The sequence below is a fragment of the Plecotus auritus genome (genome assembly GCF_963455305.1).
Source record: "Plecotus auritus genome assembly, chromosome: 4".
NCBI classification, from domain to species: Eukaryota; Metazoa; Chordata; class Mammalia; order Chiroptera; family Vespertilionidae; genus Plecotus; species Plecotus auritus.
This window is the reverse complement of record NC_137775.1, coordinates 34883665-34905696: the sequence shown is the minus strand read 5'-3', so window position 1 is coordinate 34905696 and position 22032 is coordinate 34883665. Positions and strand designations below refer to the sequence as shown.

General features: G+C 37.3%; 1 protein-coding gene across 1 annotated transcript in view; it reads right to left on the bottom strand.

The window, feature by feature from the left end:
- Positions 1-244: 244 nt before the first annotated feature.
- The window catches only part of FRK (fyn related Src family tyrosine kinase), a gene marked incomplete at its 5' end in the record, with an annotated part of 88649 nt that continues 66861 nt past the window's right edge, over positions 245-22032 (bottom strand). Inside the window, 6 exons of the mRNA XM_080663800.1 lie at positions 245-1303; positions 1694-1859; positions 3557-3738; positions 9362-9520; positions 13783-13951; positions 15648-15811. Coding sequence (XP_080519926.1) covers positions 1092-1303; positions 1694-1859; positions 3557-3738; positions 9362-9520; positions 13783-13951; positions 15648-15811 — 1052 coding nt within the window. The 3' untranslated portion in view covers positions 245-1091. The remainder of the gene's footprint in view (positions 1304-1693; positions 1860-3556; positions 3739-9361; positions 9521-13782; positions 13952-15647; positions 15812-22032) is intronic.

The following is a 22032-nucleotide window of genomic DNA, read 5'->3' as shown; positions in this document are numbered from 1 at the left end:
TGAGGCACAAAATTTGATACACCCATTGCTTAAGAAGATAGTAATATTCTTACCAAAGTTAATGCAAATATAAGATGATTAAAAAACCCCTTGTCTTACCAGACAAAAAATATAGTTTCATAACCAAGGTCTGACATTATTCCTAGCACCAAGATCTGAAACAGAGCTTGACCTGTTTTGCAGTCAATTTTAAACTCTGGTCTATAGGCCAAAGGTAAGTTGTTGTTGTTTTTTTTTAATTCTTCAGAAATTGTAGGCCATGGCAATTCTACCGCTCTCCTCTTGTTTTCCTAAACTATTTTGATACCTACTTCTCAGAAATTCAGGCTATTAGATGTTTCTTGCATATTTCCACAGATAATAACTCATCAGCTTTGCAATCTGATTCTTAACATTAAGAGATTAAAACTAATGTAGATGATTCTCAGATGACACATATTGAGGTATAGAAAATTCCATCATTTCCTTCTACAAAATGAGAGAAATTTTAATTCTTTTTCTCAACAGCTGCTTCATTTTTTATGCACAGGAAAAAATATGGGCAATTACTCCAAGTACAATCAAGTCATTTAACATGGCTTTACCATCATTGTAGTTGCAGGATATTTAAAAAGAGAAAAAAAATCTCAAAGCATAGGTCCTGCTGTGCAGCAAAGCAATCAAATTCCTTCATAATAACAGTCTGATGGGATTCAGCAATCTGACGAATAATGAATAACCACTTTAATCAGTAAACAGGAAAATGCTACTACAGTCACTGAGTAAAAATTGACTATCATTTGTTGATCCTGTTGATCAACATTTCAAACAACAGAAATGTAAGTATCTTTTAAAAAGAAGAATAATTTTGTTTAGTGTGTTTGATTTTTTTCAGGCAGTGAGAAAATGATAGGCCATCTTAGACTGTCCTGTAGTGTTGTCCAATCAAAAAAATGTGAAAGTAATTTTTTTTTATAATACATGGCCGAATTGACCTTTTCACTTGAGCATGTCAAGATAAACTCATTTTGCAGCTGGTTAATAAGGTTGTATTTCTGGACTGATTATTGAACTTCACTTCTACTTCATTATTTGATTCTCTTCTTTACTGTTCATCTTACAATGCTATTTGCATCTGAATATGAAGAGTCTGTTTCAAAATAGTCCTCAAGTTTCCAATACAGTTCCTCAAATGTTGGTCGTTCCTTAGGCTCTGCATTCCAGCACTCCAACATGATGTTGTAGAATTGCAGTGGACAGTTAGATGGTTGAGGGAGTCGATAGTTTTGAACCAACATCTGGATTACCTGAGCACCTGCCATTCCTAAAAAATATAGAATAAAATCAACAGCAACAACAACAAAAAAAGTTAAAGATAAGATTATTAAATTCATGGACACTTATACTGTCTAGATTACAAAGCAAATTGATTTCCTTGGCGGCAAAGATATGAGGTCTACCATCCCCTTCCCAGGCTGCAGAGGTTAAACTAATTCCTGTGGCAAGTAATGTCTATAAGACTGCAATTCAAGAGCAAAGGAGAAGGAGGCAATAAACCACCTCATAAATGCAAATCAGATTTTACCTCTTATGCTCCCAAAGACAGGTGATGTGGTAATCCTCACCACTCTGCCCTCTAAGTCTGGGTGTAGCTGTTAAAGTTGCAACTAAGTGACCTGCAGCAGAAAGGCCTACTTCAGAATTAATTACTCACCACTATAAGGTACTTGGCCATAAGTAATGATTTCAAAAAGAAGGATTCCAAATGACCACACATCGGACTTAATGCTGAACTTATTAGCACGAATGGCTTCAGGTGCAGTCCACTTCACTGGCAGCTTTATTTCATGTTTAGCTTCATAAATGTCTTCATTACCTACCTGTTAATGCATTAAGAAATCAAGCTAAGTTAAAGTGATGTATAAATATTTTTGCCAGCCTCATTCATCTATAACCTGCTTCACATTAAAATTTAGAGGGAAAAGATTCAAAATGAGCATAGTAGCAAATTCCAAAGCTGAGATACAAGTTTAAAAAAAATCTGTGAGCAGTTATTAATAAAAAATTACTTGAAAGCCTACTGTGTGCTAAAAATAGCACTGAAAGCATTCTACTGCATATGGGAGAATTTGTGTGTGATAATACTAGCTTTACATCTTGTCTCTAGCAAATTCTTTTTTAAAAATTAAAGCAAAGGCTGTCTGTTTATTATTTACTGCTGGCATTAAAGACTTTTATAATTACCATGTAACCACATTCTAACACTGAAAAGTAGAATCCAAATGAATTAAATTAATATATCAACTCACTGGGGTTCTAATTAATTTACAAAAAGAAATGATGAATTCATGAAGATCAAAAGAGAATCATTTATTTATTATGTTTCATGCCCTACACCCATAATTTTAGGGTACAATTTAGAAATCAAATATTAAATTTAGAGAAAAACACCTAGCCTGGCTAGCATAATTCAATGGTTGAGCATCAACCTATGAACCAGTAGGTCATTTTTCGATTCCCCGTTGAGTCACATGCCCAGATTGCAGGCTCGATCCCCAGTGTGGGGCATGCAGGAGGCAGCACATCAATTATTCTCTCTCATCATTGATGTTTCTATCTCTCTCTCCCTCTCCCTTCCTCTCTGAAATCAATAAAAAACATTATAAAAGAAGAAGAAAAACTCCTAATAGTATATAGTCTATATCAATGTCTTTTGGACCAGGAATTAAATATCCCATGATTGCTGGCAGCATGAATATTACTCTGGCATAAAGTGAGCAAAAGTGGGTCAGGTAACTGTACCAAGTGTGCTGCTCTTAATAAGGGAAATAGAGGCAGACAAACAAAGGCTACTGGTACTGAAAAATAGATCATTAATTCAACTACAAACTTAATTATATACTCTCCCATCTGGGTAATCATTATTTCCTCTATTTTTTCCTCCTTGGTGAAGAATTAGAAACAGGAGGTAGTTTGTCTGTGAGGCCCTGGGCTATTAAAGTGTTCTATGGACCACAGAGAAACTTGGAGAAACATTGTCTTAAAGAATAACATCCCTGGCTGATTGCTCAGTGGTTGCAAGGGTCCTCAAACTACGGCCCGTGGGCCACATGCGGCCCGCCGAGGACATTTATCTGGTCCACCAGGTGCCGCTGCCTGTCCTGCTTAGCAGCTGACTCGTCCCAGGCCCACAGTGTGCATAGGAATTTGTTCATAGTTTTTTTTTAAACTAGAGTCCGGCCCTCCAATGGTCTGAGGAACAGTGAACTGGCCCCCTGTTTAAAAAGTTTGAGGACCCCTGGAGAGCATCGGCCCACAGACTGAAGGGTCGAGTTCCAGTCCTCGGTTGCAGGTTCAATCCCTGACCCAGGTTCAGCATGGTCAGGAACAAACCAATCAATGTTTCTCTCTCTCTCTCCCCGCCCCACCACCTCCCTTCCACTCTCTCTAAAAATCAATGGAAAAAATATCCTCAATCCTCAGGTGAGGATTTTTTTAAAAGAGAATAACAGTATATCTATTAGTCTACTGGTCTGTTAGGATTTTGACCCATTACAAAAAATTAAAGCAAATTCACCTTAAAAACTCTTGCAAGTCCAAAATCTGCCACTTTATAGATATTATGTTCACCCACAAGGACATTTCTGGCAGCCAGGTCTCTATGGATGTAGTTCTGGGACTCCAGATAGGCCATTCCAGAGGCAACTTGTGCTGCCATGTCGACCTGTTGAGTCAGATTGATTTTTGATCCAGCATCATCTAGGCAATAAGAGAAAAGATTTACTTTGGGAAACATTTAAACTATTGAAGTGAATTCTGAGAATCTTGATGAAATGAGCTTTCCATGGGATTAAGTACCATAGCACTGATCTGTTGAGCAAAAAATATATATAACCACATACAAGTTTTTATTTCCTGTAATGGGTAAATAAGGCAATAATTTTCAGAATCCAAACACAATCCAAGGCTGCAGTCTGCTCTTCCCTGAATGAGTGTTATACAGAGAAAGAAACAATAGTGTCACATGATCCAAGCAGCTATAAATAACTGAAAGAGTCCAGGTTTGCCATTTTCTATACCTCACATCACTGTCTCATCTCTTCATGGAAATTGTTACTTGGTCACATCAGGATGTCTTTTAAACATTGCATAGTTTGTTTTAGTCTTTGAACCTGTAAAACGATGCTAATTTGAATGGCTAGGCTGATGAAAAGCTCTCATTCTTCTGTCACACTGTACTCAAGAACTAGCTCACTAACAGAAATGAAGGGTCTACCGGTAGTTATAAAATGTGTACATTACACTTGCGCTCCATTCCGTTTGATAAATTTTTTAATTTCCCTTTTTAAGCATGTCATTGGGCATCCCTTTAATAGACCTAGTTTCTCCTACTGCTCAAGGTCTGTACTACTAAATAGTAGTAGGGTCCGTTTGATCACTAATAGAGAGGTTAGTGTTATTTTGTGATGACTTTGTGAAATGGGACCAGCCATCCCTAGATAGTATTTAGCTGCCACACTCTTAGTAGATGTGTTCAGCTTTCTGAATAATTTACAAACTGTCATGTAAATCTAAACCATCATTATCCCTGACTGAATAAGCCAAATATTGTGAAAAATGTGTGGGATTCATGGTCCAGCGTCTTAGGCACAACTTCTGACTTGAGAGGCAACTATAGTGCAGGGGTTAAAAAGACTGGTGTGAAGCCAGAGTGCCAGAATTTGGATCAGGGCTCTGCCTCACATTTCTTTCCTGCCCATGGGTAAGCTGCTTCACACTCCTATGCCTCATCTTCTCATCTACATAGCGATAACTGTTGTTAAAATGAGAATTAAAATGAGTTAGTACATGTAAAGCTCTTAAAACCGTGCCTGGCACCTAGAAAGAACTCAGTAAACCCCACCTATTCTTGTTATCATTGCTGCTGCCTAATCAAAATTAAAGAGTTTAGCATTTGTTAAGCTAGAGGTGCATGTAGATTATCCAAATTGAAATGCCTAAAAGAAAACAAGCATATCAGTTTAGAGTTCTGGGGAGAGCAGGCAGCTAGAGATAACGATTTAACAGTCACAGTTTATGAGTGGGAGTTAAACATTAAAAGTGGACCAAATTGCTAGAGAGCAACATTTAGGGTGTGAAAAAGAGTCACCACCATTGTCAAATTCTACAAGTAAGTCTAGCAACTTTAACATCCTTTGCTAATACAATAACTAGGGGAGTCATTGGTGACTTTGGTGGCAGGAAAAGCTGTTTCACTGGAGATGGAGTATAAGGGGTTGAGGGCTGGATGGGAGCTGAGGACATGGTGACATACCTCCTGAGAACCCTAAAGTCAGGAACTCCAGAGAAACTTCCATTCACACAAACAGCAATAAGCTATATAGTTGTATTCAGTTAAAGGATATCTCAGTGAAAACATCCCTGTCTCCTTCGGTATACTTAAGTGAACTGTCAATGAAATGATGAGCAACGTGCTAAGATTTGATTTATTTTTTTAAAGAAAATATCCTAACATATGTCAGATCTATAAGTATTTATTGGAAAGAAAACAAGCCAAACTAAACTAGGAAATAATGCAGATATTTATCCTCTTCAAAATTTCAGTAAGATTTACCTGCATCAATTATCCTCAATGCTGAAATCTTTTGACAAGTCTCTCCCATTTTGGAGAAATTTATTGCAAAAAATATTCAGCCAAGCTTAGGGATTATAAAGATGGTTCTATAGAAAAATGCGTATGTTATTTCAACTATCAAATACAACATCTAATCCTATTACAGTGGACATAAAAAGGTTTTCACTGACAGGCACAATAGAGAAGGAAATTGAGTAACAACAAATTTCCTATCCTGAAAAAGTGTAGTGGCCTAGGAACTGCCTAACTCAACCTCAGAACACACTTCAAATAAAATGGCCAGATGTCAAAACTGATATAAAGTTTCACAGACATATGACAATTTACATCTGTAGCAGGAAAATATTTTCCATTATGTTCCTTCACTCAAGAGTCTCTCATCTTAATATTTATCATTATAGGCTATTTAAGAGTAGAAAATTCATTATAAGATCACTTGTTGAATTTAAGTCCTCTTGATTGGGAAGGGATTGTCTATATAAAGCACATCTTCACTACTCCTCCTTGCTGTTAACTACCCTGGTGAATGGCAGCCTTGATAAACTTGACTTCATGTCCCAACCCAGATGATGACAGAGTTCATGCTTAGCCCCAAGTAAAACACATAAAAAGCCATAGAAATTACCAATGCCAAGGGAGTCTGCGGGGTAATAAGTGGGTCTTTTCAAGCTGATATTAAGAGCTTCAAAACAAGCTTGACCCCACGTCAATCTTATTAGGTTCAGAATAGCCCCAACATAATCTATCCATTAATTTATCCATTCAGGCAGTCTGTACATAATTAGTGCACACCATTTATATGCAGACACTGTTCTAGCACCAAAACAAAGAAAAGTCTCTGCTCCCATGGAGTTGTACTTTAGAAGATACTAAAAATAAGCTACATAAATGCCATGCAGTATAGTTAACAGCTAAAAGGAAAAAAAAAAGGCAGGAAAGAAGAATAAAAGGAGTCAATAGAGGGAGATTAAATTTTAGAATTTACAGGGTGATCAGTGAAGGACTCACAATAATGGGGATGTCTGAAGATCTTTCAGGAAGTAAGGAAGTGGACTATGTGGGTAGGTAATGGGATAGGTAATGGGAAACAATTTCAGATCTAAAAGTACAGCAAGTGAGGAGCACCTGAAAGAAAGCACATCTGGAAGATTGGAAGATTAGCAAAGAAGGGCAGTGTAGCTGACACAGAGTGAACAAAGGGCAAGTTGTGGGAGATGTGGGCAGAGAGGTAATGGAGAACCAGGTCACTCAGTACTTTATGGGTTAGAGAGTAGAACCAATAGGAGTCACTAAAAATTTTGAGCTGAGGAGGAGTATGTTCTGATTTACATTTTAACAGGATTTCTCCAGCTACTATATTGAGAAGAGAATGAAGGGTTCAAGAACCAAAAGAGGGAGTCCAGTTAGGAAGCTACTGCAGAACCCAGGAGAGAGTTGATGACGGCTTGGACCAGAGTGGGAGTATTGAGAAGTAGGAATATTATGGAAAGATTTAGAAAGCAGGACAATAGAATTTGCTGGTTGGTTAGACATGAGATGTGAGAAGAAGTAGAAATGAGTCCAAGATATTAGGCCCAATTGCTGACATTGTCAAAGAAAGAAAAAACCACAAGAGTAGCAGATTACTGGGAATAATACAAGAAGATCAGTTTGGGACATGTTTAAAAATGTTTAATAGACATAGGTAATAGGGCTGTTCACATGCATTTATTTTTGTATCCATTCAAACACTTTAGAGAATCATACTCCGCTACTCTATTTGACTTGATTAGGGCAAATGAAGAGGACACGAAAAGTTACCTCTGTCACTCAGGGTCAGAAACTTTAAGAGGCAGAATGAGATTAGTCCTATCCCCTGCCCTGGCAAGGTGATCAAAAGAGCTGAGGCACCAGTCAATCTATTTTGTATATGGATCATAGACAGAATAAACACTTGTTAAGTCTGTGGGACTTGAAGGGTGCTCCTTACTTCATCATACCTACATTATTCAGACTGACATCGCATTTAGGTAGAGAAGTTAAGAAGGCAGTTGGATATATGATTCTAAAGTAATGGAGAGATATATATTGGGGAATTGTTCATACATAAATGTTACTAAATAATGCAACTGGCTGAGAGTAGCAAGGGATATGGCAAAAGAGTTGTGAAAAGTTCTAAGGTTTTGAGAGGTCTAAGACATGAGAGAGATCATATAAATTGAGAAGAACTAGCAAGAAGCATAGGAGGAAAAGCCATTGAGTGAAGTGTCCTGAAGGAAGTGCTTCCAGAAGGAGATAGTGTCCATCAAATAAAGTACTGATAATTAGTCTTAGGATTAGAAACTGACTGTTAGATTTAACACTGTGAATGTTATAAGTGACCTTGACAAAGCATTTTTGTTAACGATGAACCAAAATGGCTCCTGTCCATTTGTCCCTAGGAATAAGGACAAAGGTTCATTGGTTAAAGTTAGTCTTTCTATAGTGCACAACATATTCTGATGCTGTTAAATTTTATATATTTATGCAAGGAAGCTAGCATGTTTTGCTTGTAATAGCATTTAACAGGCCTTATGTTCTTGGTCCTTCTAATCTAGTTTTGCAATTTAATATTACCAGCTTCACAAATCACCCTGAAATAAGAGAATACTTGTATCTTTCTGATATGGTCATTGTATTATTCTCTTCTCCCTTTACCTCTTAAACATTATATCAATCCCACTCTGACATTTCAAAAAGCATAGAAAATTCTCTTTTTAAGTATGAATTACAGTCGACCCTTGAACAACATGGGTTTGAAGTGCACAGGTCCCTGGGTTTTTGTTGGTGTTTTTTTCCCAGCAAATACCTGTACTGTTTTTAATCTGCAGTTGGGAGTCCACAGATGTAGAGGGCCGACTGGATGCACTGACCTATGCCATTTTATGTGGGGGACTTAAGCATCCATGAATTCTGATGTCTGCATGGGGTCCTAAAACCAAGCTCCTATGGTTACTGAGGGACAATTGTAATAATTAACTTTGAGGGGGTCAAAAGTTATACACAGATTTTCAATTGTGTTGGGGGTCAGCACCATAACCACACATTGTTCAAGAGTCAACTGTAGTCTCTCAGGTCTTGATATTAACTACTTTGAACATTTCATTTTAAGGCTTACTATATTGTTGCTTATGAAATGTTTCATTAATAAACATCCAAGTTTTACAATGCCCTTAAGTCTTCTCTGACTATAGGAAGCAGATGTAAAAATAAAGCAATAGCATATTTCTGCTTTTTAGTACAAAAATTATAATATTGCCTAACAGTGAAAGTATTTTAAGCACCAACAACTACAACTTAGTCAAACACTGGCAAAGAAAAAAATGAGGCTACTTCTCCCTCTCTTTCTCCGAAAATATTTTATATTCCCTAATTCTGAGTCATAGAAAATCTTGGCCCGTGACTGATAATGTTCAATTAATTATTATAGCAAACAAAGCATCATGCAAAACATCTATTCTTCAATTTTCCACATTACATTTAAGTACTTTGATGTGTCTATTGTGAACACTTTGTTCTCCCACTACATAAATATTTTCCTTTCTTTGAGTACACAGCATATATCCTATTAAAGAATAGTTGAGCAATTCAACGTGAAGACATCCATTCTCACTGATATACACATAGTAAATATCCTGTGGGTTATAGAAAGCTTGCTAAATTGACATTTATAGGACTTGCTAAACTAAATCACGCTCTTTTTTTCCTTTTATTAAGTCTTTAGCTTACTTTGGAGATATTCTAGCAGACTTCCATGTCTCATCAACTCTGTAATAATATAAATTGGATCTTCTAAAGTGCAAACAGCATAAAGCTGGATAAGCTTTGGATGTCTTAGGTTCTTCATTATCTGAGCCTCCCTCAGGAAGTCATTTGGATCCATTGAACCTGAAACAAGAAGAGGGGGAAATCACTTTAAGTTATTGAAGCTTCCCTATCCTCACAGCAGCCTGGTAGGAATCACCAAGATTGCTTCCTGCCTCTCAGTAAAGTAAGAGCATTTGGTGTCACAAATCTTCAGATTTATCAAAGAAGAGAATCAGTTCAGCCAGAGCAACCAAATACTGGATGTGTTGGTGCATCAGGGTGTGCAGTTTATGTGTTATGACCTATAGCTGAAGAAAGGTTGATTCGGGTCCATGTGAAAAATAAAGAAAAAAGGAGAGACTGACAGTCTAATTGATAAAACAGGGCAGGCATCTTCAGAACACAAAGAGAAGACATTCTGTGAACATGAATACTGGAGAACACTGAATATTTTTGGCCCAGGATCCGGGGAAGACAGATAGCTTCCCTGTCCTTGGTACCCACTATAGGAACAGGTGGATAGCAATCCTAAAGCAATGGCATTTGGCTATATTTATGTCTTTATTTCTGTAGGAACATATGGTATAGAGTAGACTGAGTAGAAAATGTTCAAAGGCCACTCCCAAAACTTAGCATTTTTTCCATTAGTCATTTATGTCTAGGTTGAAACTGATATTCAACATTTTCTCCTATATTGATATTTCCACAGTTAGAGTCTTAACAGCTTGATTATATGACAAGGGATACAGTATTTGGGGCCTATTCTGAAGACTCATCTACAATTAAATTGCATTTAAATGGTTCAACTCTGACTCACCATGCAAAGTACCAGGTAGTTACCATCAAATAAAATCTGAGAGGAGGAGGACACCTGGAGTTTACATTTCATCAGTAATTTTTAAATCTTCAACTTCTTGTGGGATGTGATGTTTCAAAGGAATTACGGTAAGTGAATAAATACTATAATTTCACACCTCAGTATTCACTATGGATAGTGCAAATATTTCCACTGATGCTCAAAGAGACTGTCCCACTCATCATCGTCTCATGTTAAAGATTTCACACAACTGATATTTGAACTGAGTCATGCAGATAAGCTCTGACATTCTAAGGTAATAAATACTCTGACCTGTTTACTAATGTGAAGTTAAGAAGAGTTATATGAGACCTGCAGATCATTTCACATAAAGCATTTAGGTCGTCTATCCTTTGATATGCCCTTTGAGAGTCCAGAAGTTCAGAATCCAGGCTCAACTAAACTCAATTCTGAGCAAATCCTGGCTCATTGTGTGATCTTTAGTACGTTACCAAACATCTCTGAACTTCAGTTTCTCCATCTGTAAAATGTGGCTAATAATCTCACTGATATCATAAAATGATTATCAGGATAATAACAATGCCTAACACATATGTATTCAATGACTCTTGACCATTATTTGTATGATTAGAAATAGCATACACTGGGGTAAACTAACCAAATCAACTGTCTGTATTTGTTCACAGGCTGAGGAGGGGAAGGGGTAAGGACTTAAAGAAGGAAGATAGGGAAAATGGCCTATTCTCTTTTCCCTAACATTTTGCTGAGCTTCCTCAATTTCATCCACACCTATATAATCAAATACTATTAAAATCTTGAATCATAGTGGCAAAATGAAGCCGAATAGAGAAGAGGCACTCAAACCATAATAAAGGACTTTGTTCTTGGTTGTTACAACTAGATTGACTTATGATCAGATATGGATATAGTGGGATATTCCCACCCCCCCAAATTAATCTGATTTATGGAGTTTCCAGTGATAGCAGAAATTATGATCACCGTTCAGACAACTTAGATATACAATATGTTTCTATGCTGATGCTTTGGGTGGGCATCAGTTTCAGGGAATACAGGACACCCAAATCAGTGCCACATCAGACTGCCCACAATAGCTGAAACCACTGTATGTCAGGAGCCTCTGCAGGTGAGGGCTGGCTGCACTGGTTATAGCTGACCAGCTGCACAGCAAAGGAGACCCGATCTCAACTCCGCTTGTAATGCAACATTAAATATTAATTTCTGCCTGTCAAAGCTACTGTGGGAGTTGATTTCAGGCTCGTCTTTATTGCATGGTAGTCTGCTAAGCAATAAATAGCTGCTGAGATTGATTAATGGCCCCAGTAAAGTGAAGACATTTAACCAATCACCAAAGCTGTTTGCTGCTATTACACTGTAAATCAATAATAATTATTCCTGTTGGAGAGAAAACTATTGCGGCACATTTTTTGATATAAGAAACCTGATTTTTTGTTCTTTTTTGACCTCTAGAAGGTCTTCCTTCGAGAGCAATGTTAGAATGGATAGCTAGCTGCTTCTTTTTGGAAAAGCATTAGATTGAACTTTAAAGTTTACTGTCAATTGTCAACAGAATTAGGATTCAAAATCCTCAACACACGGTGACTGTGAAAAATCTCAGGTGCTGGAACAGGTCGCCCTCCCTCACCTGGAGTACTTGCATGGCATTTGGCCACTTAAAAGTGCCTCTGCATTGTTCTCTGTGGGCAGAGGTAAATGGCAAGGCTGGGCCCCTGCACTGGCAAATTTGTACATCAGTGGACATCTGTCCGCAGCTGATTGAAGCTAACATTTATTAAGAACTCACTGCAGACATTTGATGTAAATTTACTCAATTTATCCTTATAATATCCTATGAAGTAGGAACTGACATAATTTCCACTTCAGATGAGGAGGTTCAAAATTTTAATAAATTGTCCAAAGTCATAGGGGGCAGAGCCACGTTAAGACTCAGGTGTGTCCTACCCCAAACTTTATGCTCTTAACTGTTATACCAGAGGGTCTCACACTTACTCAGTTCATGGCACACTCACTGCCGCAGTAACTTTTTCACAATGCTCCTAAGCCAAAATGAATACCTAACAGTCCTATTAATTACTTGGTTAAATGCAAACAACTTAAGATGTACTTGTATCCTAACAAAAATAATTTTTAAAATTTTATTCTCAACTACAATTAATTTCTAAAGGAATGCATGCATCTACTGGGCAGTGCACAATTTCTCAGGTCTTGGAAGCAGATAGAACACTGCTATCTACATTTCCTATTTCACAATGATTTTTGTGTGGATCTTGCATTTGATCACAGCAAACACCAAAAACCTGGTTTGATGTCAGCAAAAGGAATATAACATGATCTAATGCTGAAACTGCAAACTTTCTTATGGTGTAGCAGTCTGTGCAGTATTTGAGATGTTCACCTCAAAACTTTTAAATCCAATCCTTGGTCAGTTTGGAACAATAGTGTTTACAAGACGGCTAGCTAGCCAGCAGCACCCAGGTGCTCAAGTGCTGCCACCTGGTGGCTTCCTAGACGTCTGAGAATTCTGGACTAGATAAATAATGGAGGTCCCCCAGAGAATTCTATTCTAGCTTTTGGTCACTATTCTTTCCCGTTATTTGAAGTAAGTATGCAGCTACTACAGCAACATTTCACTTTCGTAGAATGTCATTTCCTTGGGGTGTGATGCAATAGGAGTAGATGTGAGTTCAAATTCTAGCTCTGCCTTTACTGACTTTGTTATCATTTATTATAGTTTGATCATTATAGTTTGATTGGTCAGGTACTCTAAACCAGACATTATGTAAAGCATTTCCACTGATGACCTAATTTAATCTTCAGAGCAACCCCGCTAGGTTGGCTTTACCTCTATTAACCCTATTTTGCAAATGATAAAGCGGAGGCATGGAGTAGTTTAAAAATTTCCTCAATAATTGTATGACAAGTAAGTCTTGAGAAAGTTATTTCATCTCTCTCAGTTCTCCTACCTCATCTTTAAAATAGATCAAATAATGTCTGGCTGAATAAATACTGATGTTAGTATACTTTCAATTTTCACTACAGGGAAAAAGAAGATAGAAGAAAAAATAGTTCCTACATGTTCAAATACAAGGTCTTTAGATGGGCCATTTTGTCTTTTGACCATACACAATCAGTGTGTAAGAAAATAATCATTCCCTGAAATAACTCCAAGTTTCCACCCATTGAAGTATATTCAGTAAAGGAGTGTTTTTAACTACACCTAGGAGAAAAGGGGAGGAGGAACACTGGAGGGTTCGAGCCTAGCCTTCGAGAAAAGACGCCTATTGAAATCTTACACGGGGACCTATTAAGACTTAGCTGATCCAGGGAGCATACTCTTGCCCTTACAGTCTAAGACTTGGCCCGGGGTTATGGTCACCTGGGCCAGAGAGTGATTACAACACTTGCATGATGTCTGCATTGGCCAAGCAAGCTGAACTTATAAAAATCAACATATGCCATTGAACCTCTGACACTCTCATTTTCGTACCTGGTTTTAACGTTTTTACTGCTACTGGAGTAGTATTGTTCCAGAGGCCTTCCCACACTTCGCCAAACTGACCGGATCCTAATCGCTTCAGAAGCTGTACAGAGTTTCGGTCTATCTCCCACTGGTCCACAGTTTTATATGACAAATCAAAAGGAGCTGGCACTTGTATCTGTGTCATGGAATAATAAGAATACTTGTAAGAAAAAAGATTTAACAATGTTTTGAATGAAAATAATAGTCCATGTACTTTTTTAAAAAAGACCATTTCAAAAAACAAAATATTATAAATTGTATATTAATTGCTTTAAATAAAAAGCGGTCATGGTAGAATCTATATAATTACTTCTTTAAGCTGATCTCCCCCCATATCCTGTTAACTCAGGCACCTGCTGTCCATCTGTCCCACCCACCCCCAATCCCTCCCTCACATGAGTCTGGCATGATTTCTCTCTGCCTGTTTGCCTAACTAAATCCTCCCAATTTTAAGACCAAATTGAAGCTTCCACCTCATTCTCAATTACTTCCCAAACTCTTTGGCCTATAGCATTTACTATATGCATCACATATGTTTGCATAATTAAAATTTTCATCTTTTTTGAAATTCATTTATTTGTTCATTCATCCATTTACTTGTCCATTTAATAAATCAATATTTTCAGCTAGGTTCCACCCTGTAACCAAGAAGGCCAGGCCACTCCTAGAGTCCATAGTCTAGTTTACCATCTACTATCCTATGCTTCTTCATATACCCTTTTCCCCACTGGATTTAACAATATTAGTTAAACCGAGTATTTTGTAAGCTATATTTTCGTATATAAGCTATATTTTGAGTATTTGAGTATTTTATAAGCTATATCTTTGTATGTTTTGTATATAAGCTCTATCTTTGGAAGATTTTCTTTGCATGAGCTTAGATACTATTTTGAGGTCATTCCTGTACTATCTAGGATATACATACTTACACCAAAATTGCATATTAACTTGGCAGGATTTAACTCAATGCATTCTATACATACTATATAAAATTCTTCAGCTTCTGCTGTCCATAAAATTCTGACCAGGTGTCACCATGCTTTCATCAATCATCCAGATATAAACCACGGTGCTGGCTATCCCACTGACAGTATGTGAGACCTGGACTCTGAGAAGAAGCTGAGGGCTTGCCCCACCACAGCACATGACCACTGCGTAACTTTAAATGCACTTAGGTAAAACAAGCAAACAACTAAATAATGATGGAGGCAGACACAGTCTGTAAATGTTATTTCCTCCCACCAAACAGCTTAGGTCAAACAATCAAACTGTTAGAACTATTAGTTAAATGATATCTATATGCAGACAACTCATCCAGATAATGAATCTAGTAATTTCATATTAATATTCTTGAATGCAGATCTAAGTAGGAATTATATTCTGGCACTTTTTTTCTCTCCAGCCATATCATTAAGTGATCCAATGGCAGGATTCCATATTAATTTCTTAGTGCAAAGGATGAATATTTTCTGTCTTCAGTGATTACTTTAGGTCAAGGGTTAGCAAACTTTTTCTGAAAAGAATAAGATAGTAAATATTTTAGGCTTTGTGGGTCATACAGTCTCTATTGCAATTACTAAACTCTGCTATTACAGTAAAAAAGCAAAGAGAATTTGTAAATAAATGAGCATGTCTATGTTCCCATAAAATTCACTAACAAAAGAAAGTGTGAGATGGTATTGGCACATGGCCATAGTTTACCTATCCATGCCTTAGGTAACCAAATGACTTTTATCTTTTTCTGAACTGATGAATCACATGAAAAATATTTAGTATCTTAAGGGGAAAACTTAACTTCAAAAATAAGTGAACACAGCTTGAAAGCATTTCACCTTTAAGCATGGTTTCCCCAGCTTGACACACAGGCCATCGCTAGTCTTGGTATAGTGGCTCACGAATTCATTCAGTGTTGTAAAGGTTCTTCTCCGAGTAAGGAAAAAGCCCCCTTCATCCAGTCTTCTGATTTTGTAGTGTTTCACGACCCTTTCAGCTAAAACTGGAACCCAAAATAAGTCCCATTAATAACTTCTTGCCAAAGCCAAGCAGATTTACTTATTTTGTGGTGACAGTTTGAATGTATGAAATAAAATTTTCACAAATTCTACTTATTTGTCAACTTTGTTTCAGAAAAGACTTCAGAATATTTACAATGGACAGACAGCAGAATTTAAAAAAAAGAGTTGTGAAATAATAATTTAAAGGAAATACAAGATAAAAATAACAGAGTGAGGCTAGCCCTAGAAAACTATGCACTGCGGCATAATATATTTGACTAAAACAAGCCATACAATTGACTCTATCATTCTAGCAATGCGAAGAGGAAATGTTATCAGTTTCAGAAATTGCAGCATTTATAAGATAAAATCATAAAAGGTGTTTAAATATAGTTCAACCTTCTTGATACAAAGACCAGGAAGAATTTTCTCCCATGAAATCCTATAACATGGACATTGAAATAGACTAATCAGTGTCCTCAGTATTATCAGACAATAATATACAAACTTTTGCAGGGCCATTCATTCTCTGTCTCTCAATACAGGCTGATATGTCCTAGCACATTTCAATAAAAGCAATTCCATGGGGCCTAACATGACACAGTCTATGTATACAATTTTCCAGCAGTTTCGTTTATCCCAGGGATAAGTCCTATAGCATTGAGGAATAGACCACTTGCCCTTTTTTCAAGTCACCTGACTTGCAGTGCCTATTCTGTTGCTTTTGTTTTCCACTAACCATTGTCCTCTCTTCTAGTAATGGCACCCCAATATTCCTTGAAGAATCAATGATCCTCTAAGAGCATGCGGTCCAAAGGGACCTGGTGCCGACCCTGAGCCAAGGAAGGCAGTCAGAGCCAAGAAGACTGAATTCCAGGACTTGTATTAGAGAGCTCTAGAAATACAGGAAGAAATTTGTTACCGTTGTTGTCTTGCTTCTGTTTCTGTTTAACTGCTGGGAGTTTGGAACTACCAGAAAATTTCTTCCCCCACCCCCCAACCCCCCAGGGAAAGAGGTGAGTTGCCTAAGAAGATAAGCTGTTCAAGTGGAAAAACAGAATCTTGATAGGAAATGTAAAGCTTAACCCCTGGAGCCAGCCAAGCCTGGCTTGTCAGCTATAAGAGTCAATTAATTACATAATTTTTGTTTTAAATTAGTTTGAATCTGGTTTTCCGCACTTGCATTAAAAATATTTACTGAAGCTCTTCATAGCTACCCATTCACTTAGCAAAGTTATTGATAAGTATTGAGCAGCATTTACCAGGAAGAGAGATACTCTGCATTCCTTGCTAAATACAGAAACTTATGCTTTATTAATCAGTCAAGTTGGAGCAATGCTTTCATGAACGGAAAGAAGACTGAGAAGACATCTCAATCCAAGCACAGAGGTTTACTGAGGGCATGTCAAAAGCTAGGACAATGTTTTTCTGGAAAAGTAATTGGTGTACACCAGAAGAGCTATAATTAAAAAAAAAAAAGACAATGTCAAGTGTTGATAAGGACATGAATAACTAGAATTATCTCTCTCCACACAGTGGATAAAACCGTAATTTTTACAACCACTTTGGAAAACGATTTGTCATGATCTACTAAAGTTGAACATAACAAGACCTATAATGTAGTAATTCCACTCTTAATAAACAAAAATACACAATATATTCATCAAAACGCATATATAAGAATGTTTTTAGTGGCATTTTTGTCAGAACCTATAGCTGGAAACAATCTACATGTCCATCAAATATAGAATGGACTAATATAAATTGTTTATATTTTTCCAGTGGAATACTATAAAGATATGTAAATAAACAGATAACAATAACACAGCAACATGAATGAATCTCACAAACACAAAATTATGGTTCCATTATTTAAAGATGTAAAAAGAAGCAAAACTGTTGATATTAAGAGTCAGACTGGGGTGTTGGTGATATTCTATTTCTTGACTGGGTGCTGGATACATTAGTATATTCATTTTGTGAGTGTATAACAGACTAAACTTTAAAAAAAATATATAGAGGGCAAGAGTATAGTTAGCTCCTCCAAAAGCATTATAAACTTCTTAAATTACAATATTTAGGTATCTGGAACACTTGCATGTTCTCTCTGTGTCAAGTTATCATTCCCACTGATTATAACTTTGGGCAATGTTAATTGGCCTGTAAAATCATCACCAAATAAAAAGGTTTTATTAAGATACAGAGTTAAGTACGTAGCAGATTCCTATGTATGGGTTAAAAGGTTAACAATATATCAAAGAGAGCTGTAAACAATATTAGCCCAAATTTATTTCTCCACAAAGTAATAAAATATTAGCAGTAGAAAGGTAGCTAAATATAAAATATATCTGCAGTTTATATAAATTATTGCCCTGAATATTCAATCTTTGCCATCCATTGAAAAGAAAAGTGCACACATTATAGCTGAGATGTCTAGTTAGCCAGTAGGTCTATAATTAGAAATGATGAAAATCAATAAAAAAAATCCCCATATTTAAACAAGATGAACAATATCTGGTTCCAAATTGACTACATGGAAGTTAAGCATAAACTTAGGACTTCCTTTTTAGTGCACCACTGCAGACCTAATGATTTCCAAGTTAGAGACTAAAGTCAATAGATGAGTGGTGAATCAAAATACTCCTTGTGATTTTCTTAAAAAGGGATGCAAATCATAATGATTGATATTGATTATAAAGAAAGCCTAATAAGTGTTTGCCAACTAGTTGCAGATAAAGATTTAAACCCTCCATTGTAAAACCCAATTCTGTGTAATACATCCAGAGTTGTCAAACACAATAAAAGTAATTGTCTTTAACCAAAAAGATGGGGAGATGGGAGACTCATATTACAATTTAACTTTATATGACCAAAACATGTCAATCTCGCTGGGCCTCAGCTTCTTCATCAAGAGCAAGCTTTAAGAAATCTCCACATTTCCAAATGTTTCCACATTTCTTAGTGTTCCAACATTTCTTTTAATTTATCTTTATTGTTGAAAGTATTACAGATGCCCCCTTTGTTTGTGTTTTTTATTTTTTCCCATGGACCCCCTCCACACCGTACTAAGAGCTGTTGCTTCTTCTCTCTAAATTCCTATTTCTTTTTTTTCTTTTTTGTTCCCCTTTCACAATACTTAGTTCTCACCTTGGAGCCTTGAACACCACTTGAAAGCTTTTCCTATGCATCTTCCCATAAGATTTCAATTTAAATCCCCAGAACCAGCCTTCCCCACCCACCTTATGGAATATACCCCTTCCCAGCTCCTGTTTAATGGTATATATATATTTATAATAACACTAGAGGCCCAGTGCATGAAATTCGTGCACGGGGAGGGGGGTGTCCCTCAGCCCAGCCTGCACCCTCTCCAATCTGGGATCCCTCTCACAATCTAGGACTGCTGGCTCCCAACTGCTTGCCTGCCTGCCTTCCTGATTGCCCCTAACTGTTTCTGCCGGCCAGCCTGATCACCCCTTAACCACTCCCCTGCCAGCCTGATTGCCCCTAACTGCCCTCCCCTCCAGGCCTAGTCACCCCTAACTGCCCTCCCCTGAAGGCCTGGTCACCCCTAACTGCCCTCCCCTGAAGGCCTGGTCCCCCCCAACTACTCTCTCCTGCAGGCCTGGGTCCCCCCCAACTGCCCTTCCCTGCAGGCCTGGTCACCCCCAACTTCCCTCCTCTGCTGGCCTGGTCACCCATAACTGCCCTCCCTTGCAGACGTAATCACCCCCAACTGCCTTCCCTTACAGGCCTGGTCCCTCCCAACTGCTCTCCCCTGCTGGCCTGATTGCCCACAACTGCCCTCCCTTGCAGGCCTGATTCCTCCCAACTGCCCTCCCTGCTGGCCATCTTGTGGTGGCCATCTTGTGTCCACATGGGGGCAGCCATCTTGTGTGTTGGAGTGATGGTCAATTTGCATATTACTCTTTTATTAGATAGGATGTTATGGTATTCATCTCAGTAGAGGTGGTTCCATGAAGGGCAGAGACTCTGCTGTCTTAATCCAGAGCTTGGCACAGAGAAACAGCTAACAAACATCTGCTAGATGAATGAATAATGTCACTAACTCTTGGATTTGAAGTGAAATATAAGCTTTTGAAATGTCAGCTGCAAAATTAAATAGGTAATTATACAAATACTTTCTGGACAAGATTTCCTTGGAATTTTCTTTTTAATGGAAGGAAAACAAACTTAGCTCCAGGATATAAAGACTATTAGAGTACAGTCATTCATGCTTATAGCCAATTTCTTAATTTTTTGCAACATAACACAAAAAATAACTGCTTCGTCTCTTACTGACATCAAGGGTATTTCTATGCGGTTCATTCAAGTTTTCAGTCTAAACAAAATTGAAAGATTTGTGTAATTTAAAAATTAGACCATAGAAGCTATATCAAGGAAACCAATACATTGTAGTCGGGATGGAGGCACTTTTAATATTGTATTCCTGAGTAATCAAATCCAAATTATATGATTGTTTTTTAAAAGTGGTTTTAATTTGTTAGTAGTGAATCCACACATTTGCCTTGACATTCCAAATAAAGATTGAATTCAGGGGGTCTCAGAACTAGGGATAAATAAATTTTCTATTCCTTTTTGGTTCACTGTAATCTTTATTATTGAACCAACCCACTCCAAATTCTATAGACCAGAAGTGAATAATAATACTTGTGTCATTCTTACTGTGAATTACTATGGGTTCAAATTAGTTAAGCATTTTAGTAGCTCAACTGCAAAAAATATAAGGCTAACTATAAAATATAATGGAATCATCCATCAAAAACTCAGTAGAATCATGATTGAATGAACTGAGCTAAAAGGCCAAGCATACTGAGTTTGCTTCTTGACTCTCATTTATGCTGTTTGACCTAGGGGAAAAATGTTTCACCTGTCAACTGATTAATCTACCTGAATATGTCCAAGAAGAGTACAATAAATGTTTGTTGAATGTTTAAAGAAATCAATTATTTCTGCTCATAAACTTCTATAAGGACCCTGGCCCAAGTCACCTGATTATTTGGGCACCTTCACATCCAGAGTAACTGGTTCTAGGGGAATTCATGTGATATCAATAGAGTGTTGAGATTTCAGTCCTATTTGCAGGTGCAAATGCTTTTACAAGTAGTCAGAGGTTGACATAGAAGCCCAGCTTTCTCCTAGTGGTGAGATCTTATGTTACATTGTCTCTCATGGTAGAAACGGGTTTGTCTACCACTGCACAAAGGAGTGCTGTGAGATTTCATCAAACAGAAATTTCAAAGTCCTGTCCCCATTCTACCACACCACTAGCATATTACTCAGAACATATTAAGTCATTATGAAATCCAAGATATTCCAAAGTTAGATTTTTTTAAGACAGAACTTCCAGAAATTAAATTTTGAATGTAATATGTGTAGAGGCTATGTCTGAAACACTCAAAGACAACCTAGTACACTCAATGAAAAATATCAATATAACAAGGAGTTTGGCATTTTATAGATAAACAAATAGTTGATTGAGCTAGTTTTTATTTTCTGACTAGTCCTCTGGCATCATTTGGACATAGCTCTATTCCTACTAACTGATAATAACCTGGTCATATACTGAGTAAAACAATATGACTTAGATGATTGAACAAAGTATTAAAAATCAAGAATTTACTGCCCTAATCTTGTCTGCCAGCCATTTGTTCTTTGACATTAGGCAAGAAATTTCATTTCAGTTTCCTTATCTAGAGAATGAGACCAATGATCTTATCTACATATCCCCACAGGGATAGTTTGAATGTCATCATTCACAAAGGATGATAGATATATCTAAATGTCCAATGTGTGAGTGCTACATTAGAACATCAGCATTATCACAGAGCACTGTCAGCAAAAGAGAGCCACTTCCACAGGAAAATCCTCCACTCTGATGAACAATAATGGCTACATAACCTAGTAGCCACCAAACATGTGAAGTGAAGAAATTACTATTAATTCTGTGTAAGAGAACTTCTGCACTTAACTCCTGTTAATTTGATTTCTCTCTGGAAGGTTTATTTGTACTTTCTTTTTTTATTAATTTCAGAGAGGAAGGGAGAGGAAGAGAGATAGAACATCAATGATGAGAGAGAATCATCCATTGGCTGCTGGGGAAATTAGCCCACAACCCAGGAATGTGCCCTGACAGGTTCACAGGTCAATGCTCAACCATTGAGCCACACTGGCTTGTTTGTACTTTTTAAAACTATTACAAAAA